The sequence below is a fragment of the Parasteatoda tepidariorum genome, chromosome 4 (genome assembly GCF_043381705.1).
Source record: "Parasteatoda tepidariorum isolate YZ-2023 chromosome 4, CAS_Ptep_4.0, whole genome shotgun sequence".
Taxonomy (NCBI): domain Eukaryota; kingdom Metazoa; phylum Arthropoda; class Arachnida; order Araneae; family Theridiidae; genus Parasteatoda; species Parasteatoda tepidariorum.
The window spans coordinates 84250234-84275214 of NC_092207.1; the positions used below are offsets into that span (position 1 = coordinate 84250234).

General features: G+C 28.6%; 1 protein-coding gene across 5 annotated transcripts in view; it reads left to right on the plus strand.

Annotated features, from left to right (window-relative positions):
• LOC107452128 (potassium voltage-gated channel subfamily KQT member 1) overlaps positions 1-24981 on the plus strand; it is a 100315-nt gene extending 75334 nt beyond the window's left edge. For all 5 annotated transcript variants that reach the window (XM_043039156.2, XM_043039160.2, XM_043039162.2 and 2 more), the window contains 14 exons: positions 1961-2087; positions 3907-3985; positions 7403-7499; positions 8167-8310; positions 11406-11516; positions 14031-14126; positions 15442-15534; positions 15652-15790; positions 18073-18144; positions 18279-18366; positions 19320-19395; positions 21177-21271; positions 22090-22186; positions 24422-24981. In XM_043039156.2, coding sequence (XP_042895090.1) covers positions 1961-2087; positions 3907-3985; positions 7403-7499; positions 8167-8310; positions 11406-11516; positions 14031-14126; positions 15442-15534; positions 15652-15790; positions 18073-18144; positions 18279-18366; positions 19320-19395; positions 21177-21271; positions 22090-22186; positions 24422-24508 — 1401 coding nt within the window. In that variant the 3' untranslated portion in view covers positions 24509-24981. The remainder of the gene's footprint in view (positions 1-1960; positions 2088-3906; positions 3986-7402; positions 7500-8166; positions 8311-11405; positions 11517-14030; positions 14127-15441; positions 15535-15651; positions 15791-18072; positions 18145-18278; positions 18367-19319; positions 19396-21176; positions 21272-22089; positions 22187-24421) is intronic.

The following is a 24981-nucleotide window of genomic DNA, read 5'->3' on the forward strand; positions in this document are numbered from 1 at the left end:
CTTGAATTTTTAAAAATTTTAATATAAATATTAAGATTTTTCAGTTAGCATCTCTCCAACACATTCTTTGGCTTTTTTTTTTTTTTCCTTCTTTCTTTCACGTGAAATCAAACGTGAATTTATAAAATAAAAATTGCAAGCGATAAATTTTTCTACAACAATGGGTAAATAATTAGTATTTAAAGAAAAAAATATTATTAAAAAGGTCTTAAAAGTGATAAAACTTTGGAACAAATTGGTATTCCGAAAAAAAACTATCATTAATTCTAAATGATTCTATCAGTACGTCTAATTTCAACTCTGTAGTTGCATTTCAGCGAGCAATAGTAGATCAGCCATCTTTTACTACAAATTTAACAATTTTCGAACTAATAATCGAATCGTAAAATCTTTTATTCCATCAAACTTGTACATTTTTCGAGGCAAACGTAAAGCAAAAGAGTGAGAAAAAATCTCTGAAAAAGTAATTAAAATTGCAATCATTCTCAAAAAATTCTTAATTTAATCCTATACAAATATTTTACTTTCAACTCAGTATCTGCATTTTTTTTTGCTTGTAACGACCCGTATATTTTTTTCCAACAAGCATAACAATTAATAATTCTCAAACTAATTATCAAATGTTAAATCTTTTATTCCAACGTGATTCTTGTATATTGTTCTGGTCTTTCAAGTTTGAGTCTTTTAATTTTTACGTGGCAAACCAAAATGTGAAGTTAAACTCCCAAAACGGCTGCTACGGCCCTTGATATTTTTCAACATAGAGAGAAAAGTTACATTTTTAATACTATGAACATGAATCAAGAAAACTGACAAATTTATAGTAATCGCTGAACTTCCGTCCTTGATATTTCAGTTTACTAAATTAATCACCGTAGTCACGTTAGAATTTTTTTCTTTGCTGATTTAAGTCAAGCCTAATTAGTCTCGAAGATAATTTGATTCAATGCTTTTTTTTATTTCAGAAGAACATTCTGTAATATATCAAACATATATATTCATATCGAAATCTTGATTAATACGAAAAAAATCTGATATTTACCAGTGATAACATCCAGATGATTTTACGTGATTAGTTTTAAATATTTTTACGAATTAACAAACATAGAATAAATATATATACCGTAAATCATTCCAACTTGAATTGCAATTTTGAAATGTGATTTTTGTCTCTCTGACAATTTATTGAATGGACGGACAAAGGAAACAATTGTCTTATTTGGTTTAGGAACTTGTTGAGAACACCAATAAAATTTTAAAAACCAATCAAAGTAGTCTTACTTTTAGTGACACTGAACGAAATCCATAAAAGCATGAGGAATATTTTTATGAAATTTTATTTTATCTATTTATTAAAGTAATCTATTGATTTATATCTGGTTGAATTTTATTCCTAATACGTAACTTGATACTTATCGCACCTTTTATTCAAGGATGTGTATTCTATTTAATAATTAAACCTATCAGCCTAAGCTGTGGATTCGGTTCAGTTTTTATTCTTAAAATTTGATCTTATCGCACTTTCTTTTTTGTTCTAGAAGAATTTTGTTAGTTTTATCTTATCTATTTTTAAATATTAGCTGTCTATTATCTTTTTATTCTTGATACATAAGTTAGCACTTTCTCTATTGTTCTAGATGAATTTAATTAGATATCTATTTATTAATGTAAGCTGTCTATTTAGTTCTACTTTTATTCTTGATACATAATTTGATGCATATCGCACTATCTCTATTGTTCTAGATAAATTTTATTAGTTATCTATTCATTAATTAGTGATCTATTCATTCTATCGATTTAGTTCCATTTTAAATAATTGTTATAAAGTTTGATACTTAAACTTTCTCTATTCCAGATGAGTTTTAATATTTCTTATCTGTTTATTAATGTTACCTGACGATTCAGTTTCTTTTTTCTTGATGCATAATTTGATGCTTATTGCACCTTTTCTTTTGTGCAGGAAGTTATATTAGCAATTGTTTTTACCACTGAATACGTAGCACGAGTATGGTCAGCAGGATGCAGAGGAAAGTATGTAGGATTTTGGGGCCGCTTGAGATTCATCACCAAACCCATCTGTATTATAGGTAAGCTATCAAGTTCTTGGACTTTTCAATTTTTTTTTTTTTTTTTTAAATAACGTATCGAGTAGTTGCAAAAGTTCATGACAGATTTTAAATACGGATGACTTTTGTATCGCATTGAATGTATTAAAAAGCATCTTAGTTTTTTAAAAAAATAGCTATTTCGCCCTCAAGAGTGCATTTTAAATCATTTTCTAACACTCTCAACAAATATTACCCGTTCGATTTCTGGTTTGTTTCTCAAAAACGTCGTAAAGACCATTTTGATTTCTCCGCAGTAAAATTATTTGCAATTATTTGCCATCAAAATTATTTGCAAAGATCAATATGTGAGAATTTTAATTGAAAAAGTTAAATAAATAGGGATGACTTTTAGTATTGATATAAATTTCTCAATGACTATTGAGACAAATAAGAAAAATAGTTTTTCTATTGAACGAATGTAAACGTTTTGCTTGAATTTCGGAATACGTTAGCTGGACACAATATTCTGCAGTTTCACTAGGCACTCGTTACACCTAATTTTTTTGCAATTCAGATTGGATTCAATCATTTGTTACTTTTCATCAATATAGGGCAGGGATGGCGAACCAATGGCACGCGTGCCATTTATGGCACGAGACACAATATTTTGGGCACGCCATCGATCACAATTGTTATTACACTATGAATTGTTATTACACAAATGTTATTGCACTATGAAGCATATGTAACAATTAAAATAAAATTCACAAAAACGAACAAAATAATAAACAATCATTAATAAAAAATTAACAATTAGTGCTAAAAAAACAATTAATAACCATAAAAAACAAGCTAACAATAAATAACTAGCAAAAAAATAATAACTGTCCTGCTTAAACTAACATCCTACAACTTAATATAAGTTATTTGTCATCTAATCTGCAACAACAGAATTCACAGTGATGTTACTTTAAGTTGTTTTAAGACATGGCAAAATGTATTTTTCTTTCAATGTAAATAACGAGTTTTGAGTTGATTATTATAATTAATAAGTATTTAGTATTATTATTTTCCAAATAATCACGAAGTCAAAATTACTTGACGGCACGCCTATGACCTCATTAAACAATTTTTTAGAAAAATTGGCACGTTGGTGTATAAAGGTTCGCCACCCCTGATATAGGGTATCTGAAAGTAATAGTCAAACATATCACGAAATGCGCATCAAATTAAAAAACTGAGTTTTTTAACGAAATTTCTTTGATTGCCCTTTGTACGTAGCTATTCTACCTGAAAGCATCAGTTTCGTTAACTGGAGACTTGATAGGTTTTTCTATACAAAGCTACATTTTTTACGCTACGAGTACAAATTAAGAGAACTCAGCCCCAGCCTCACTCTCTGGGGTGGGTTCTAGCTTGTTTGATGTTATATAGGGTTTTCTAAATATCAAACGCATTTTTATTTTTTCCGTCTAGCGTGTATTTCTTCAGTTCTATACATTTTAAACATCTTGAACCACATTTTCACTTCACGCTGCTGCATCGCTATTTTGGAAGCAAAATGGAAATCTTTAGTCATTTTAGATTACTTTTTCTTTAAAAAATCCAAATAATTACTCGCGATATATTACCGTTTTTATACTCTTAGGATACCCTATCTATTGTAATACTAACCATATTTTTAATAAGTATTTATTTTTGCTTCTGAATAGTAACATAAGAAAAATTTTATTGGAAGATAATACAAGTTTTTTTCATCTTTTCAAATAGCATAACTTTAAATTTCAAAAACGAAAATCTAATCTAAGTCAAATAATTCCCAAAACTGTAATGTATGTAACGTAATGTATTTTTACAGATCTCATAATCATCTCATCCAGTATCTTTGTCATAATTCTTGGATCCGATGGGTACACATTTGGAATAAAAGCTATAAGGTATGAATAATTTAGTAATACTTTTGTTTTTTCAATTTAATTCAAAACATTACCTCAGAAAATGAATACAACATTTATGCTGTATTCATTTTTACATTACTTTCAAAAGAATTAGTTTTTTGAAGTATCAGTAAAGATAACCATAAAAATTTAATAAATTTTAATTATTTCTTTCATCACCTAGCCTGTTTAACACTTTTGTTAGTTATTCTTTAGTTTTGATTTACCATATTCCTCGAAATAAATTAATAAATGCCTCTAAATAAGATTAATTAAAAACAAATAGACAATTGCATTTATAAATGTATTTATGAAACTTCACAAAGTGATCTATAATAATTTGGTTTTAATTTATTTTAAATTTTAAAAGCTTATCAAATTTAGAATTATTAGTAGTTAGTGTTAGATTTAAATATGTTTGGTTAATTTTATTAAATATTGAATTTCAGAAATGTGTTCGGATTAATTAAAAATTTTGAATTTGAGTAATGTAACTTATGTGTAATTTGCTCAGATTTAGATTAATATTTGAAATATCACTATCTTTTGAAAAGCTGTATTCTTAAAAAAGGTGTGTGATTTAAAAATGTAACAGATTTGTTTTTCCTTGAATGATCATTATTCCTTGCAAAGATGCATTTTTTGTGCAAATAAATTGTTTCAATAAAGTTTAAAACTAAATTTATTGGACTAAATTGCTGTTATTTAGAATCCTATCGGTTTAAAAAGTAAATCGCTATTCAATAAATTTAATCTTAAATCTCATTCTTTATGCATCTAATGATCGGTTCAATGTGCTTTGTTCAAACATGAAAATTCTTTCTTTGCATAAAAAAGAGGTTGTTACCATAATCGTATATCTTATACGTTCAATGAGCTTGATAAAATCTCAGAAGTACAATTGTAGAAAAATAGCAGATTAAGTGTATATTTTTTATAGTTGAATAATTTCCTTTGAGATAAAGAATTTGTTTATGAATTTATTTATATGGAATAAAAATTGATTGTATTCTATCTATTCAATGCCTAATTTATTTCTCAAAACTTCACATAACGATTACTGACGATACTGATAACGATTACTGAAATGAAGATTTTTAATGAATTAGTTATTAAAAATATCTAGTCTTAACTGACTTCTTTGTAAAGCTAGCCAAAAGATTAGACAAAATCTTTCAAAAATATTTTCTTTCTAACTAAAAAAAACTAAGTGATTTCGAATTTCTTTTCATCAAAGATATGTTTAGGAAATCTTTGGCCTACAAGAAAACAGTATTTAATAAAGTTAAAGTAATTAGTAAAATATGTTACCCAATCCATTTGCAAAATAAGCTTCACAAAAATTCTATTTTTATTTAATTACATTTTATACATTAAGTTGTGTTAGTACTCGTTATTTAATATTTAAAAATATTGTTTCACGTTTTTTACTAACCTAGAAATATGTAAAAAAGAATATTTTAACCCAAATTTTAATTTTATTATCTCTTTGGTTCTTAACTCAAAATTCTTTACGTTTTTAAAATACAATTCGCCTTTTTAATAAAATAAAAAAAATTGACATTGAAATAAAAATTCTTAAATTGAAGGCCATATTTAAGACCGTTATATTAAACTAAACATTTTGGTGATTCAACCTCTAGTATTAAAAAAAAAACTAAATACCGGGAAGAAACACCTTTTCTATACTGTTTGCCAATCACGAGAATTTTTAAAGAAAGAAAGAAATCGAGAATTAGATTCACAATCGTTCACTATAATGATTTTGAATCCAATTCTCGGTTTCTCACTTACTCTATTTCTTTCTGTCGATTTCTCGACTAAAAGCGTTTTCCTACGTTGCATTCGGATAACACTAGTGGTAAAACTATGATGGTTGCTCGAATTTTGATAAAAATTTGTTATCCAAAGCAAAATGCAAGGTCTTGATAGGGTTTTTTTTTATCTTGTAATCTTAAAATATCTAAAATATTTTCTCTCCCCTTGTACTGAACTTGTAAAAGGATCAGATTCCGTGTATTCCTTGTAAAAGGATCAGTGGGAGTTAAAATCACTTTTATCCCACTTCTGGTCGCTCAGGCTATCGTAAAAATGGCATATCCCATGTTTACTACACTTTGAAAAAGAAATTAGTTACTATTTCATACACCTTACTATCATGGTCAACGTTAATAATTATACACTAATATACTTTGTTAGTTGTAAAAAAAATTAAATTAATATGTATCCTATACCTCTTCACAAAATCAACTCGGTTGACCAAGGTGAAAAATAACGTGAATCAAGCAAAAATGAAATACTGAAATGGACATACTATAGTTCCGTTTTTCTAGACAAGAACTTTACTGTGTCTAAACACCAAATGACATTAGAAAAGTAAAGAAGTAAACCCGTGCAAAGTGGTTTAACCAATTAGGATGAAGGAAAAAGTTTGAGCAAAATAATAAAAAGGATAAAAACAGTCGAAAAGGGGTTTCGCTATATCCCCAAGGGACAAAAGATTAACTAAATTATCAGAATTTTCAAAATATGGAGTGATTACCATAAATAAAACTCGGAAGATAAAGAGCTGTGTTAAATGATTTTAACAGAAGAAAACTCAAATTTATGTTTAGAATTTCAACTATGTAAGGCGATGGAAGATTTAATATCCTTATTTTAGACATATCTTTCAAGTTCTTTAAGTCGAAGTTTAAGGACACGTTTAGTTTGGCCAATATACAATTGACCGAACCGTGATGACTCAGGGGATAGAGCATTCCCCTTCCAATGACGTGAACCCAGCGATGGTTGGTCGATACGAATTCTGCACCCGACTTGCTCCGACCACAGTGCTGACGTGGAATATTCTCTGTGGTAGACGTATCATGGGTTAGAGTCCCCTTGCCATCTGACTAACCATGGGAGGTTCTCGTGATTTTCCTCTCCGTGTAAAGCAAATGCTGATTAATTCCAATAAAAAGTCATCAACGAAGGCAAATTTTTCCTAATTCTTGATCCTGGATTTCCCTTGTCTTCTGTATAGGATTCAAAATTACAAGACTGCGGCTCAAAAAAGTGAGTAGACAGTTCATAGACTGTTATAAAATAAAAAAATATATACGATAAACCACACTGACAAGAAATTTGATAAAATCCTCAATTATTAATATCAACAATAGGATCTTTAAGGTTGGTGATTTGGTTGGAATAGGATCTTTAAGGTTGGAATTTGATTTAACGGAGAAAATTTATCAAATTTTGCCCAAATCTTAGCAATTTGGACTTTTTTTTTTCATAAAGTGAAACAATAAAATTATTTGTAAGAATTAAAGTTTTCGATGTATTGCGCTATTTATAGAAAATTAATGAACTCTGGTGGCTATTTATTTGAATTGTTTTGTTATGTCTGATTCTTTATTTGTTTATTCTTTTTAGGGGAGTTCGTTTTCTCCAGATTCTTCGAATGCTGCATGTAGATAGGGAAGGAGGATGTTGGAGATTATTAGGTTCTGTGATAATGGAACATAGGCAGGTATGAAAAAATATTTTCAGATCGTGGCTAACGTGAAAAAAAGTTACTCCTTCGCAAACATATTTTTCATGAGAACAAAATTTCGCACAAAACTAAACTATATAAAATATGTGAAAGGGATACGAAAAAAATATATAAAAGGGATAGTGGTGTCCAATCTGCGTCAAAGGGTTAAAGTTGTTGAAATATTTTATTGAAATTAGTTAACGACTTTTTAATTTTTGTAAAAAGTATCATGAGTACTTAGTTTTGTAATACTAAATTTTATTTTAAATATTTTCAGTAGAAAAATAAATCAAAATTAATGTCATTTTATTCCAAGACTAAATGTCACTGCCCGAAATATTAGTTTATCTGCACTATGAATCTTTACATTAAAAATAAGGATCTTTTTTTTTTAAATATGGACATTATATTTGTCGAGTAAATGTAGAACTACCAACAAAGGCAAAAGGCGTATATTACAACAGGATAGTTTTTAGTTGTTACAAATAAGACTGTATTTTAATAAGTTGCACTTTCTGATGATTCCGCAAAACTAAACTTTATTTGAAACGAATTCGCACAATCTTCTCAACTCTGTACTAAACTGCTGCCTTTTCTGTCAAATTTATCTTTCGCAGTTGGAACATAATGTAATAAAATTTTATTTATTTTTTCCCTGTAGGAAATGTTCACAGCTTTGTATATTGGATTTCTTGGTCTAGTGTTTTCCTCTTACTTCATGTTCCTTGTTGAGAAAGATGCCATTATAGACAACATGCCTTCTACAGCCTTTGCCACTTATGCAGATGCCCTTTGGTGGGGTGTAGTATGTATTGAAGATTTACTTTCTTAAACGTCTTCTGTCTACAGAGTGTAGCTTAATAATCAATTTTTAATGCAACTGTATTAAAAATAAATGAACAAAATAAATTAGAGTTCATTTTTATTCATAAATAAATAATTGGTTTCGAAGTGGTCACCTTTCGCAGCGATGCAAAGATTCAAATGCTTATTGAAATTTTCAGCAATGAGCCGCAAATCCTTTGACTATCCCATTCCTTCCGAAGCGATTGCTTTATTGCAACGATACCCAATTTTTTTTTTTTAGCAATGGAACCCTAAGTAATATAGTTTCTTTTGGCGGAACCCTAGCATCATGTATAGTTAAAAAGTTCATAAGCAGCTGTACACTAAAAGAAAAAACTATTTTGAAAATATTTAATGTGAAGAACGCAGCCAACTTTTACGTTTTTTATGAAGGTGTTTTTCTAGTGGTAGGGTAAAGCCAAGAAAACTGAGATTATTGGATAAAATTTTACGAAACACCAATATACATTTATAAACACCATCAGAGAGCTAGCAAGCCTAGTTTATATATGTTTAAATTATTTAAATATAATGGTAGGTAAAAATCCCTTTAAACCGTACTTATCTGTGATTCCATAAATCTGGCCACCACATTAAATATAAAAATAAAATCTTCCGGGAAAATGGGAAGAATTGGGAAGCATCAGAATGAATCATTTAATACTATGAATTCGCTTTTGATGTATACATGCACTGAAAATGAATAAAGTAAGTTATAGTGTTCAAAAAAGAGGTGTTATAAATGTCGAGAATAGTTATCAGAGAAACGTATTTCTTCATTCTTTAATTCAATCATTTTATTTTAAATTGAAAAAATCAATGAGAAATATTTGTGAATTTTTTTATAAGTACACATCCCTTATATAATTTATTTAACATATTTTATTGGAAAACAATTTTTTTTTCTTTAAATAATTATTTTTTGTGCATTTTTTCATTAAGTTCATGTGAGCAACAGAAATATTAAATAAATTATGCATTACTGGTTGGATATAAACATAATTCCTAGTTAAAAACAAATTCTAATTCTCGGAACTCCTGAAAACTTTCAACAGAGTGCTAGGAGAACAATTTTTGGAATCCAGCTTTCGAGAGTCCACACTATGTGTACAATGATTGTATACAGAGAAAACTAACTATTTAACACTCTCGTTTTCCTTGCTTATAAGCAACAAAAAATAGCATTTTGCTTTACGTAGTAAAAAGCCAAAAAAGAATACATAAACTAAGTTATGTTATGACATATTTGATAGTTAGTGTCATACAAAAGGAAATGAACCCAAACACTAAAAATGAATTAACTTCTATTCTATGGTGCAATAACTTTATCGAAATTTTTTTACTGCGTCCTGTAATTTCAGACATAAAAAGTGAATAGATATTTGCTTCAAAAAATACAGCATTTTGTCGCTCGTAATTACTAAGTAAATGAGAAGTAATTAGTACAGTTCAGATTTTTTTTCTTCCAACTAGGGCACACATATGTTCATTTCTTGTCTTTGGTAATAGCAACCCATTAAAAATTAATCATTACGCAGTGACTCAATAGTTATGTCACTGCACTACCATTGGAATGGACCGTATTCTGTTCCCTGTACCAATTTGAAGCCTGCCTAATTACTAATCCTAATTCAATCTGTAGAATTCATAATATTGAGGGCATGACATTGACCATCAAAATGAAGCAATCGTCGTCCTATCGACTCAGTGGTTAAAGTTCTAAGCTACCATTGGTAAGAACTGGGTTCGGTTCCCTGTAGCTGCTTGAAGCCCATCTAATTTCAAATCAATTGAATCCAGCTAGTCTGGTAAGTAAAGACCTGTGCTCAATGCTGACCTCGTTGACATCATGCTGTTGGTGGTCTCGAAATTATAGAGCCTTAATCTCCTTGAATCTTTCAAATATAATCCTAATCAATATTTATATAACATGGAAATTAACAGGGTATTCCTTAATTCCCACCTAAAATATATATTTTTACAATGCATTTAAAAAGTAAAATAAAAAACGCATGTGCATTAAAGGTCGTAAATTAATATTTAAGCTAGAAAAACGCTATATAAATCTACCTAATCGCTATTGAGGTAGCAAAGCTAAAAACATAAACTAGTTTGCTTGCCTGATGAAACTTGGAGGTGTTTCTAACAGTCACTTTCGAATCATCTGTTTCCTCCAACAATCAAACAGATTTGGATGTTTTCAACCCCTCCTTCCTCACTACTGATAAGATACATTTCGATAGCGTTTGTGGTTTTTCTTTTCTTAACTATCAATTTGCGAACCTTAATGTGTTTTTATTTCTTTTTTGACTAGGATTCTAAAAATACACATTATGGGTGGTTATAACAGAACACTTTTGTATGCACATGATGGATCACGTTAAAATTTTCTGTAGAGATGTCCGTATAAAAGTTTCAAATAGGTCTGTAATAACCCGGGTCAGATCAATATTTACAGAACTCTCATTCTAATGAGGTTCGAATGTCGGTGACTAATTTACAATCCAGCTGCTTTTAACAACTCTTTTTTTGAATTTCTAATCTTTGCTGTAGTTAGTCCCAATTATAATAAACACTTTTAATTCTTTTAAAGTTTCTTACCTGAACTAAAACAATGTCAAGTATCACATTTTTTAAAAAAATTTTTATTAATTTAAAAAAAAAGTTAAATAGGGAAGCGGATCGTTGAACGCCACTGGATTGGAAAATCGCATCCCGATGATAGCTGGCCCACTAGTATGCTGTTTCCGTCCGGGTTAGGTTCACTCAAAAAATACTCTACGAAGGTATGTCCATCTCAAAGCTTAATCCGAAGTTCTTCTGGGTTGGGTTCAGTATTACAAGACTACAGAATAAAGCGTAGATTTAGCTTCATATCCGATAAAGATCCGCTGTTTTGCGCCCTCATTAAAATAAAATAATAAGGCAGGTCTATAGGAATTTTTAAAAAAAAAATTTGTTGTAAAGGAAAATTTTTATACTTTTCTAAAAAAGTAAAATCTGCTATTAATCTAAAAATTCTGGAATTTCTGTTGATTCTGTTTTTTCCTTCAGGTCACTATGATGACTATAGGCTATGGCGATAAAGTTCCTCTTACCTGGAGTGGAAGACTTCTAGCCTGCATCTCAGCTTTGTTTACTGTATCATTCTTCGCTCTTCCTGCTGTAAGTACCACACAGTTATTGAAATTTTAAAACAAATACGTCAATTTGTTATCCTCTTTATAACCGAATGACACGATGTTTAGTTCTTCGAATGGTATAATGCTCAAATGGTATGCTACCAGTACCAAAGTTGTGAGCCAAACCTTATGCTAAAAGTTTTTATTGAACTTAACGCTACTACATTGTTTTAAAATCAAAATTTAATAGTATCAATTGTAGAAGTTTATTTAAAAATAACCGAAAACTTAAATACTTTAAAACAATTTCGGTGAGCAGCGAGGACTCAGGGGATAAAGCATTCGCCCCCCAATGAGGTGACCAGGTTCGATTCACAACTGTGACTGGTTGATATGAATTCCGCTCAGAGATCCCAACGACCACAGTGCTGGCGTAAAATATTCTCAGTGATATCATGGGTTAGTCCCCTTGCCGTCAAGCTAATGGTACGAAATTTTCGTGTTTTTCCTCTTCATGTAACGCAACTGCGGGTTAGTTGCGTCATAAAGTCCTCAACGAAGGCAAGTTTCTTCCAATACTTTAACCAGGAATTTTCTTGTCTTCTGGTTGGGTCCACGATTTTTGGTGTTGAGATGCGCTAAAACTTATTTAGATAAACGCAGTAGATTGTGAGATTCTGCGTAAGAATTCAGAATTTGAGTTTTGTGATTATTTTTTTACTTCGAAAATTTTGAATTCATAATTTTAATATATAATGCACATTTAAAAAAATATTAAGATCTTATATCAGCCTTACTGTTTTAAATACTAAAAAATTAATACTTTTTTTTCTTTAAATTTTTTTTCTTTCGTCATTTATCCTTTAAACAATGTTAGGGAGGATAAAATTAAAATTTTAAAAATAGAATGTTTACAAACAAACAAACAAAAATATTTAAAATTGTTTCAAACGTTAAAAATTTACGTAAAAAATCACCATGGAGAAAAAATATTTCGCTTCTTCAATTTTATTGAAAAATAGTTGTTAACCAGTAAATACAAAAGTTCACCTCCGCCACCATATATTTAGCAACTTAAATTATCAATCGTATTTTCGTCATGGTTATTAACCATGAGTTTGAACAGTCATAAAAAGAATTTAGAAAACACTTTCATTGCTTCTATTTTTGTTCTTTTCGTTTCACTTGCAGATTTCCAACGAAAATCGGTCAAACCTTTTTGCCTCGTTAGTCATGGTTCATGTTCATAAAATTAGACATTCTCGGTAGCTGAATGATTCATAGCGCTCCTGCTTGCTCAAGAAAGAAAATTCTAGAGCATTTTCATATTGCATATTTTAAAATTTTAAATTTTAGCCTTTAAACTGTTAAGCATTAAGTATAAATTTCTATATTCTAAAAAACTTACGTAGTAATGCTAGATAATTATTTATATAAACATGAAAATTTCGCTTCGACGTATAGGTCCGATGTTTTTGCTTCGATATACTCGTACAGATCATACTCGAAGTTTTAAGAAACTATATTTTCTTTCGACTTACGATTTGCTTAAAAATCAATATTGTAATTAAAAGCACTTAATATTTTTAACTAAAATAAAAACATATTTTATTTAGAATTGTTACAAACCGATCCCAGGAAAAATTTAAAATTGTGGCCGTTTTTATTTAGTCTTAATGTAATACTTATTTATAAAGAAAAGAGCTAGATTTGTCAGTTAGATTCGAAATGAAAAATAAATTAATTTAGATCAGGAAACAAACAAAAAATCTGTTCTAAACTCGGGTAGAAGAAGTCTTAAGTAATTGCATTTAAGTAAACATAAAACTAAATTGGTGCAATTGAAATATGTTCATAAAATTGCAAATTACTTAACATGCAGCTAATGGAAAGTTATTAAGTTTCAGATCACTTTAATACGCATTTTTTTCTAGTCTTTTTAGACCTAAAAACTCGATTCAAATCAATGGTTTTTAAGACGACTCAGTTTAAATTGTGATTTAAATCATAAATCAAATTTAAATCACGCCAACCCTGTTTATAAGTTTGAAAAAAAATCGGCTGGTGGTGTCAATTGCTATTTATAAAATTAAAATACTAACAAAAATTATACGTTGTTAAAATTAGCTTTAGATTTTTAGTTCTATTAATTTGCCTAAAATTTTGTTTTGAATTGTAGATTCACTATTTTTACTTTTTTTTTTATAGTGAATTTTTAAAAAAAATGAAAATTGACAGCCTCCGGTGCTTACTTTATCTTTAACCATTAAGGTCGTCGGATAATTAATATTCAATTAATATAAAATTAAATTATTTTCAACCTTAAAAAATGAGACTTGCTTTAACACAAATCGTCGGAATGATAGATGTATCAAAAATTTTTCATAAAGGTAAAATTTTTCATAAACGTTTCAAAAGGTACATTTACGGCAAGAATCCAACCAGTAAAAGAAACTTTAGTCCACCGAATATCTGTTAAAAACTCTTGTTTTTAAGTTTATGAGAAAATACTTGATAATTTTTAAATGAAGTTAACAATAAATTTGTATCTCTATAGGGTATTTTAGGTTCAGGATTCGCTTTGAAAGTCCAACAGCAACAAAGGCAAAAACATTTCAGTCGCCAAATTCCAGTTGCCGCTACTTTGATACAGGTAAAGTATTTATTTAAATAAGCATAAAAAATAAATGCTCTTAATGAAATTTTATGACTATATATATCATTAAAATTATTTAATTTTAAGACTAGTTATTACTATTTTACGAAAAAAACGGAAAATACAGATTAAAGATAATTTTGAAATTAAAAAACGTTTGTTTTTATGTAAATCAAAAGGTATTTGTATCGAATCTTATTCTGACAGAATACACAAATACTACCTATCTTATTTTGTATTTAATCTCGATTGCTTGGAAGAAATACTAAATAATTAAGCAAATATTTAAGACGAATTATTTTTTTACTCTCTGGATCTATGTCGCATGTAATATTTGTAATTTAAAACAGTAACTTAATTTTAAGACTATCTTAAAGTATGGCACTAAGATAACGATATCCACCGGCTACGAGGCGACTGTGGTAATAACAAGTAGCATTTCAGCCCAGTAATTAGAGAATCTGACTCCGATCCGGAGGGCCGGTGTTCGATCCTCTGCTCTACTAAGACCCACCAGGTACAATGCAATATACCTGATCGGGAAATCTCCAGAGTCGACGATCGCTGAACACATCCAGAGTCGGCGAACTCCAGAGTCGACGATCGTCTTGTCGACGATTGCTGAACAGTACCATGGTTATATGGGTCTGGAGAAACTTTCTTTCCCCTTTTAACTGTTTAAATTGAGGAAGTGTCCTCGCGAATGAGAGTGTTGCTGCCATCTTTCCTTGGGGTTTTGAGCTAAAACGTACTTTCACCCTTGCGGTGCTTTCTTGTCAAATGAGAGGCGCAGCTTCCTGACATAATTCGTAAAGAGCCAATGGCTGGCGAGCTTGTCTCGTTCAAGTGTCATTATAAACAACACCACAAGTAGCAATTAAATTGTCTTCCAGTCGCCACCTGGCTGCTATTGTATTCGAAAAAAATATACTGCACTCGCATTTATATATTTTTTTAATAAATGTGGAATTAGGTATATTTTACATTCTAAAAATCTTTATTTCACACTTTCTTAAAATTCTCATTTGTTTTAGAAATAAACCCTGAAATGTTAACCATATTTTGAGAAATGCTTTACATTATTATGAAGTCTATTTAATTGTTTAAATGACATGGTCACATGTTTAAAAAAAAGTGGACGCCATTAAAAAGGCCACAACTGACCAGTAGCAAAATTCGTGATTTTGCTCTACGTCTTGAGGTGTTATGAATTTTGCATCTTAATATATGCAATTTAAAATATTAATTTTTTAATTTTAACGATATTTGGTGGATTTATGAAATTATTCTCACTTCATGTTTTTATTTTTAGACCCTCTGGAGGTGTTATGCGGCTGACAAAAATTTCAATTCCGTAGCGACATGGAAAATCCATCTGAAAACTGAATCAAAGGAAACTACAAAGGTAATTTCATTGTAGTTTTCAGTAATGTCATTTCCCGGATATTTAAAATGGAAAGTTTGACGAACTTTTGCTTTGTTTTTATTTTTNTCATTAATTTTTTTTTTTTTTTTTTTTTAGTACAAATCTACGATGTTGGCACTCCGAAAGAAACATTTCGAAAAAATTCTGAAGTACAGAAATGAGAACGAAAAGAGCTTTCAGAACGATTCAAAGTCCTATGGTGAGATTGCTGTAAATCTTGAAGCTCCCAAAGCAGGTGATTAAAAATATTATTTTTAAACCTAGATACTCATAGGGTCAACCTCTAATGACCACTTTAAACACCGTCCCAAATATGACCGATGGTTGCAAAAATCTTCATCACCTCTCCTTCTTAAGGAAATATGAAAATTTACATTACTCAAATTTACAATTATTTGAATACAGAAACCAATGCTTGAAAATATTTTACCTCCTACATAAACTTGATTTCCTTTATAAGAACTATCTAATTTTATTTATAATCGTCTTATGCCATTCCATATTTTTGTTGCTAAACAAAACAGACCGATTATTGCAAAAATTTAACGAATGTAGACGAACTATTGCAAATATTAAATATTAACGAATTATTGCTAAGCTTTAAATAAAGATAAATGTGTGTGTTGGTCACCATACTTTTTATTAAAAAACAGTCTAGCTTGCCAATATTAAGGTAATTTTTTACGTAGTCAAAGGGACTTTATATTTTATTTGATTATTAAAATTAATAAATTACTGATAACTTATTACAGCTTTTTCCAAACCTTATTCAATACTTTCTCGTATACATACAAAAGTAAGTTTTTTGATATCAAAACGAAAAATAGATTAAAATACGAAAAAAATTTCTTACTAGAAAATTTTTAACTAATCTTTAAAATAACATTGCGACTTATCAGTTTTTTTTTATCTTTTGTGTGGTTAAATTTTAATAGATGAGTCAAAAAATTAAAATTTTTAAATTCGTTAAAACTTATCGTTGAAAAACAAATTTGAATTTTTATTTATGACCTTTACTAAAGTTTAACAACACGATACTAGTGTTTTTCATTTAACTAATTATTAAAAATATTTAAAGATTAATTAAATATATTATTAATTAGTTTATAATTGTTCAGTTATTAAACAATATAATTAACAATATATTTTTAATAATATATTAAAACATATAATATATTTTTAAAAATATATTATGTTTTAAGTTTAGGCAATAAGGAAACTATTTTAGAGCACGCAAGATATAATGTCAACACTTTTATTGACTTTTTATCTAATAAATCGTATTTTCACATACTAGGACTCTCTCATTATTGCTCGTGAGCATTAACGTTAAATATGCAAATTAATTAGTGCAGATATTTTAAGTTGCAAAATCAAAATGTACTTTTTTCTGAATCAACATGCTCTTTCTCTATGGATTCGGGTTTTGAAATCTTAAAATATGAAGTGGAGCTTTAGTCGCAAGCTTAAAAAAGTGCCCAATAATTTAGTCGAGCGGTTGAAAGTTTGGACCCCTTAATGTTAATTTCAATTTCTGTGAATTTCTCCATATTTTCGGAATTAATGAATCGGAATCGAAAAGTTTTTCCGCACAATTTTAAAGCTTGTTTATCCAAAGATAGTTCCTTGAACAAGAAAAAAATATTTAGTAAATTAAATAAAAAATATTAAAATATACTTGAATAATCTCAAGAAACTGAAGTGGTAAGATATTTCCTGATTTAAATCTTTATTTTCTTCAAAATATACGAATAGGAGAGATAAGTGGACATGTCTGGAAAGTCTTGAAAATGGGCGCCTATTTTTGAAGCGCTTGAAACACTTCTACTGTTACCTCCTATTTGTATATTTTTGAAGCGAATGAAATTTTAAATCTGGTAATAAATTGTAAAGTTCGAAAAAAAAATTTTTTGTAAGGTACACAAATGTGTGCACCAATTCAATTTAAGTAATTTTAAATAATAAATCCAAATTTTGAAAGAAAATGGTCGAATAGTTCATGATAAATGAAAGTTTGACAGTATGACTTCTTCGAGATTGCGAAATGCGCTAAGAATGAAATCAAGGTAAAAGGGACTTTTAATTGCTCTCCTGCTTGAACTAGTGGGACTATATTTTCCAGATTGCGGTTATTTTGAATATCATTAATACAAAATTTATCGTTAAAAATGTTCACGTTTTTTGTACAGAAAAAGTGCGTTTTTGTCTCATTTTGTAACTTAAAATATCGTCTGTCAATTAGTTGACCTATTTGTTAATTTCGCGAACCACTAAGATTGTGACCTATTATATAAAAATATAATCATTAAAGAAAAAGTTTAAAATGTTCCCTTTTTGTTTACACTGTTCAGAAAAAGTTTTTATTTATTTCAAAAATTTAATTGTTATCAAAAGCAGTTTTAAATATATCGAAAGCTCAAAAAAAAATTTTACAAATTTTTTGAAAAATGAAGAGTTTTACTTAGTTTTATTTATTTTTATTTTTTTTTTTCAAGTTTTGTTTTATGCTTCTTTCAGGTGGATTGCATCAATCTCGTAGTGTTCCTGATATGATGATATCTATGCACGATGATTTAATGAAAAATGAAGGTAAGCAGTCTTATATACATACTACACAACTTTACAATATATTTCTTTTTAATAAAATAAAGATATCTTTCGTCTTAAAAATATCTTCAGATCGATGCTTCCAAATTTATGAAGTTTATTTTTTATTTTTCTAGTCACTAATAAAATTCAAAATGGCTCAGAGGATTACAGCTATGATTTGAATGAAGAAAATGAGTATAATTATCCCAAGGGATACACAAAGTAAGTGATGTTTTAAATTCTAAGCATTATACATAAAAATAATATTAACGAATGAACTATTTGTTACAAATTTTACGTAAATTAAAAATCTTTGCCATTACAGCAAGCTTTTAACTAGAGAGTATAGTTCGGGAGCAATAAAGTTTATCATATCAGAATCTAAAAACATAAAGCGCGTAACTTTCGAAACACGGAAGAGAAATTCTTACACCTTCCGTTTTGCGTTTTATTTTCTGATAAAAATTTGGTAGGTATGAATTAGTGAAAACAATTTGTTCCTTAAATTTCGCTTGCTGCCAACCTATAAATGGATCGTAATCCGATTTAAAAAGGAAATAGCGAATTTTGAATTTAAAAAATTGAGAAATTGAATTCCACTTTAGATGGCCGAAACTAGGCGTAAAAATTAAGCCAACGGTTATATGTTGTTAATTTATCAAATGTAATATTTTTCTTGCAAAATCTGCTTTCTTTCCGGCGGAAGGAGTTAAAAATGTCAGTCTCTGTTTCACCAAGCAGGCTAGCCCGTGTGGCAAGTGGCATTAGAACCAACCAACCAACCAGAATTTTTTTTTAAAAATTAAACTACGTATAAGCTTTAGAATAAAACCTTATGAACTCATAATGAAAAGACGAGCTCTCGAGATTGACTTTCCCATAATTTTTCAACGTTTCGTAAATAAAATTTTTCTATATTTGTAATAAAATTTACGATTTTCTTGTAGAGAAATTTACATCATTAAATGTACGAAATATTTTCCGCAAAAATGAACTATTCTTCTCAATGCTGTAAACAAAGCCTTAAACCAGAAATAGAAAATGTGGAAAAATTGAATTAATACTAAAAAGTACAATACAAATTTCTATTGTTATTCTAAATATCACTTTATTGGTTTAAACAGTCGAAAGAACTTAAATGTCTTTAATCAAATTAATTTATTTTTTTATTTTAGATTAACAGAAGCGCACAAAAATGCTATCAGAGCCATAAGGAAAATCAAATATTTTGTTGCAAAGAGAAAATTTCAGGTAAGTTATGTTATTATCAATAATTTACTTAATTCATAGATATATAATTAAAAAAATTACACCATTTTTTTTTCATCTATGAGGAAAGTTAATTTTTTAATTATCTTTTAAAAATATATATGTTTTGAATAATATAATTATGTGTTTAATAAAGGTCTGAAAAAAAAGGAGGGAAAGATTTAACCTCAATTTCTTTGTGGGTAAATCATATAAACATGCATTCTAGAAAGTGCTGCTGTACTCCCAAAACTGATTTTCATTTAAAAATAATTTATAGCTTCGGAGCTAATTGAAAATTTACGTAAAACCTGTACTATACATGTATTTAAAAATTTTATGTTTCCTATATAAAATTGAGGATTTTTTCTTTATTTTTTTCTTTTAACAGTTATTTTGTATGTCCATATCATACCAGCTCTTTGTCATATCTTAATCTCTTATTTCAACCGTTCGAAGAACTAAATATATTCGGGCAAAAATTCAGGAAGAGGTGATAGTCACTTGATGACAATGTCAGACTATTGGGTGCACGGGTGGTTAATTTACAATCCAACGGCCTTTACTTTATCGCAACTCTACTGGCTCTCTTTTTTGGAGGTTTTTCTCTTGGCTGAGTTTAAAATTTTCTTTCAAAATTTGTAACATGAACTAAAAACGTCAAATCATAGTTTCTTCATTTAAAAAATGCCAAACAGGAGAGAGAGAGAGTCGTTAATGCCGCTGGATTGGAAAATTATGATGAAATGATAATGATATATTAAAAATTCTTGCAAAAGTGCGATATTTTGAAAGGCCTAGTATAAAGAAAACTAATGGTTTTGCTGAATCTTTACCTTCTTTGGCTTTAAAATCCTGTTTAGTCAATGTCACGCTGTGTTTTATCAGCCTTTATTAAGGTTATAGCAGGTATAAAATCATCCTACGATTTTACCTTTTGACTGCTAACTTGCTCTAAGTTAAAGCGATAGCTGGAGATTGCAAGCTTTCTCAGGCAATGCTGTTTTTGTCGGCGGCATGTTAAGACATTATAGTAAACAATCCAAACTATTTTATCCACTCCAAAACTAAACAAAATATATAGTATTTTTGATACATATTGTTTATTCACAAATGGATAGGTTTTAAAACGTCATGATTCAATTGTTATAATGTATTGTGTTTGGATATTGAATAACTCACCAATTAAACAAAATCTTTTTTCGTATTGTTAAGCAACCAGGTATGAGCTTTCTGCGAGTGTTGGATACACACGAAACTAGTTCTAGACATTTACTTGAAACTGACATAAACTGCCAAAGCATTCGCCGAGCACGTATTTGCGCCCATAATTTACACTGATGACTTGCGCGCGGCACACATATCACATACACGTCCCAGACGCCAATATGAAAAATGAAGTTCAACAACTTCTCAAGTGATAAAATGAACAGGGTATAACAAGTACTTATTGTAAGTACTTATACTGAGTAAGTTGTAGACGATGCAACGTCGCATCGTCTACAAAATTGCATCAACTGATGAAGTTGTTTTAAGAGAAAAATAGACAAACTGCTCAGTTTTCAAAATGGTGTGCATATTAGAGAAAATAAATTGTTTTTAGTAAATATCGGTATCGAAAATAACTGTATTTGGTAAATATTGAAGCAATCCATAACCTTGATCTGGACAATTTTGAAGTTGCCTGTCTTAACTGTCTTTAGATAGAGGAACTCTAGCTTTTTTTTTTTCCTGTACAAAGAGTCTGCATTTAAAATAAAAATTCTTTCTCTTTAACATTTCAGCAAGCTCGCAAGCCATATGATGTAGGCGATGTTATCGAACAATACTCTCAAGGGCAGATTAGTATGAATGTGCGACTGAAAGAACTTCACAGACGGTACATCTTTCCACCTATTCTATCTTATTCAATATGCTTATTTATATTTAATGTCCCTCTTAATTCAGTTAGAATTTTTCATTTTGGAATGAAATATGTTTCTATGCCAACGGTTTCGAAATGATGTTCCGCGGAACCCTAGGGTTCCGCAGAAGAGTTTAATGGGTACAAAGAGCTAGGACTTTTTATATACCAGCAATAATTTTTGAAACCATTACTTAATATTTCGGTTGCCTTTATAAAATTAAAATGCCAGCAAAAGGGAAACGGCAATTTTTTAAAAAGAAAAATAAGTCTAATGACATTGTTGAATTAATTATGAAATGAGAATGCAATTGTAAAAAATTGCATTAATATCTCTCAGTCCTCTTTCCATCATAATTGTCTACATTCCAAATCATTGCTTTGTCTACGAAAAACCAGTTTTGAAAGCAATTATCTCAGTCGTCAATCGATTTCAGTCAGTTCTAACAACAAAATAATAATCGTATTTTCGAATCACTTGAGATCAAAAATCCGTATCCCTATTAACATACTAAAATTAACATTAATCTATTCACATACTAAAACAGGGTTCCNGTTTTTCAATGACCTAAGACATTTTTCAAGCACTTTCAAGGACCTAAATTTAGCAAAAAAAAATTCAAGGACTTTCAAGGACTCTCAAGGACCGTGGGAACCCTGTAAAATTAATTGCGTGACATACGTACGTGTTCGATAATCATTTAAAATTATAATATGTAATATGATATAAAATTAAGTATGATTATAATGTACTAAGTTGTAATCAGGGAATTAAAAATATACTCGCTTTGTAGCCTAGATCAAGTGCTTGGAAAAACTGGAAGTCAATTAGCTGGAAAGAATGGAAAACCAATCACTTTAGGAGAGAAACTTCAGCAAATGGAGCAACAAGTAATCATTTTTAGATTAATTTTTTTAATTATTTGAAAAAATTTATAGTACAGCTTCAAACTCAAATACAATAAGATACATTTTCTTTACACTTATACAAATTATAATTGAAAATAAAATCTAATTATAATTGTTCTTCTGATAAGAAAATATAATATTCTTTTCCTTTTTTTTTTGAAAAAAAATAGAAATTTCAATGTTTTTTTTTCCTTTTTTTAGTAAATTATCAGCCTCAGAATAACAAGTAGAATAAAACGATGGAGTGAAAAAAATAAAAATAATTTTACTAATTTAATAATTTCACTAATAATTTAATTAAAAATATTCTAAAATAAAAATTATTTAACACATTCTGTATTGTATATTATATAATAAATGTAAGAATTTTTAAAAAAAAAAAAATTTTTTTTCACTGTTCTTCTCTATGCACAGATTAGAAGGAAAAAAACTGGGAAGCAAAAATATCAAAAGAAAAATCGTAAGTGCATAGCTCAGATAATTTTTAATACAGTCTTAAAAACAACCTTCCCTCATCAAACATGTAAGTTTTAAAAAAAATTTCAACACAAATGAACGTCTGAGTAAAACGAACATAAATATTTCCCATGAAAACTAGAAATTGAAGTTAAAAAGAATTAAAGAGTGAATAACTTGGATTGGAATAAATTTAGAGAACGTCATAGCACATTAATATTTAATTGGTGCTGCAGTTTTTGTTGTAAATGGGGGGAAAAAAACAATGTATAGAGAAACATAGTAAAATTATTATATACAATGTATTCAATGTGTCAGAANTTTTTTTTTTTTTTTTTTTTTTTTTTTTTGAAAAAAAATATAAATTTCAATGTTTGTTTTTTCTTTTTTTAGTAAATTATCAGTCTCAGAATAACAAATAGAATAAAATGATGCAGTAAAAAAAATAAAAATAATTTTACTTACAAAAATATTTTAAAATGAAAACTATTTAACACATTCTGTATTGTGTATATTATATAATAAATGTAAGAATTTTAAAAAAAAAAATTTTCACTGTTCGTCTCTATGCACAGATTAGAAGGAAAAAAACTGGGAAGCAAAAATATCAAAAGGAAAATCGTAAGTGCATAGCTCAGATAATTTTTAATACATTCTTTAAAAAAAAAAAACTTTCCTTATCAAACATGTATGTTTTAAAAAAAATTTAAACACAAATGAACGTCTGAGTAAAACGAACATGAATATTTCCTATGAAAACTAGAAATTGAAGTTAAAAAGAATTAACAAAGAGTGAATAACTTGAATTGGAATAAATTTAGAGAACGTCATAGCACATTAATATTTAATTGCTGCAATAGTTTTTGTTGCAAATGGAGAAAAAAAAACAATGTATAGAGAAACATAGTAAAATTATTATATACAATGTATTCAATGTGTCAAAACTACACTTATCCCATATCTTTCATTTAAAAACTGTTCTTTCCTGGTGCCAAAGTAAAAATCAGATTTTCTACGAAGTAGAATCTGTAAGACAATCGGTTATCCACAAATATTCTAAATAAATCTTATTCATTTCAAAAATAATTAAATGTAAGAATAACCATTATTTAGAAAACTATTAAAAAAACAACGAAATCTCATCGTTTTTTAATATTCCATTTCAAATTTATGAGTACAATAAAGAAATCACTTTTTGTATAGCAACTTATTTTACAAATACAGTTTAATATTTGTACAAACTTTTAATTTTTTTTTCCTCCAAAAGAAGTTAATTTCCCTTACACCCTAAATATAACTTTAATATAGAGAGAACTAAACGAATATAAAACTAATCTCTCTGAATAATTGCTTTTAAAAAGTTAAGGTCAGAATTAATTAGTTTAGGCTCCTTATAATTACTAATTTAATATATATCTTGTTTTATTTCCTCATGTATCAACGCGAATTAAGGAAACTTTTTATAAAGCTCTTTAACACAATTTTGTGTTAAAAACAAAAATTTTTAATTTAATGATTTTAAAAAAAATCGAATTGAATTTAGATTGTTACTTTTTTTAAAGATGTATTTTTAAATAACAAAATTCAAAATTTTTATAAAACCTGTTAATAACTCCCGAAAAACAGATTCAAAAAGCAGTCGCTTTAAATTACATAACTGAACAATGGTCTCAAAATCTTTCAATCATTCTACACCTATCATCTACCAAATGTATATTAGACGTATATGAATGAAAAGAAATGTAACTGTTTCTATTTCAGATACAATCTATGGATAGAAAAATCGACACTATCAACCATGCTGTGCATACGCTAGTCAGAGAACTTCAAAACCCACCCAAAAGTTAGCGCAAAGAATTGTAGTTAGCGCTTATCATAATTTATAAGCTTTTTGTTCATGTTTTTAGAAGAAATCGTTCATCAAATGTTTTTATTGCTTTAAGCAAGTCTATAAAAACTCGCATTTATTCCATGTGTTTCAAGATTTGTTCAAAATTTTTAAAATCAAATTTCGCTGCAATTTTATCCGTATTTTTAGCTATTCTTTGCAATTTTGAGCATCGAGCTTGAATAATTTTCAAAGCAGTTTTAAATATGCTGTGATAAACAAGATTTTGTGCCTGGTGTTCATTTTCTGTATTTTCTACATAACCTCTTGTGCCATTCGTATAATGGGGAACAATTCCAATGTCCTCAATAATTTTTTTTTATGTAGAGAAATTGCATCATATGTGTGTATTGTATTTTGTAAAGAAATTGTAAATATGTAAAATAAGTTTTCTGTGTTATACTGAAATAAAAGAATAGATTTTATTATAAAA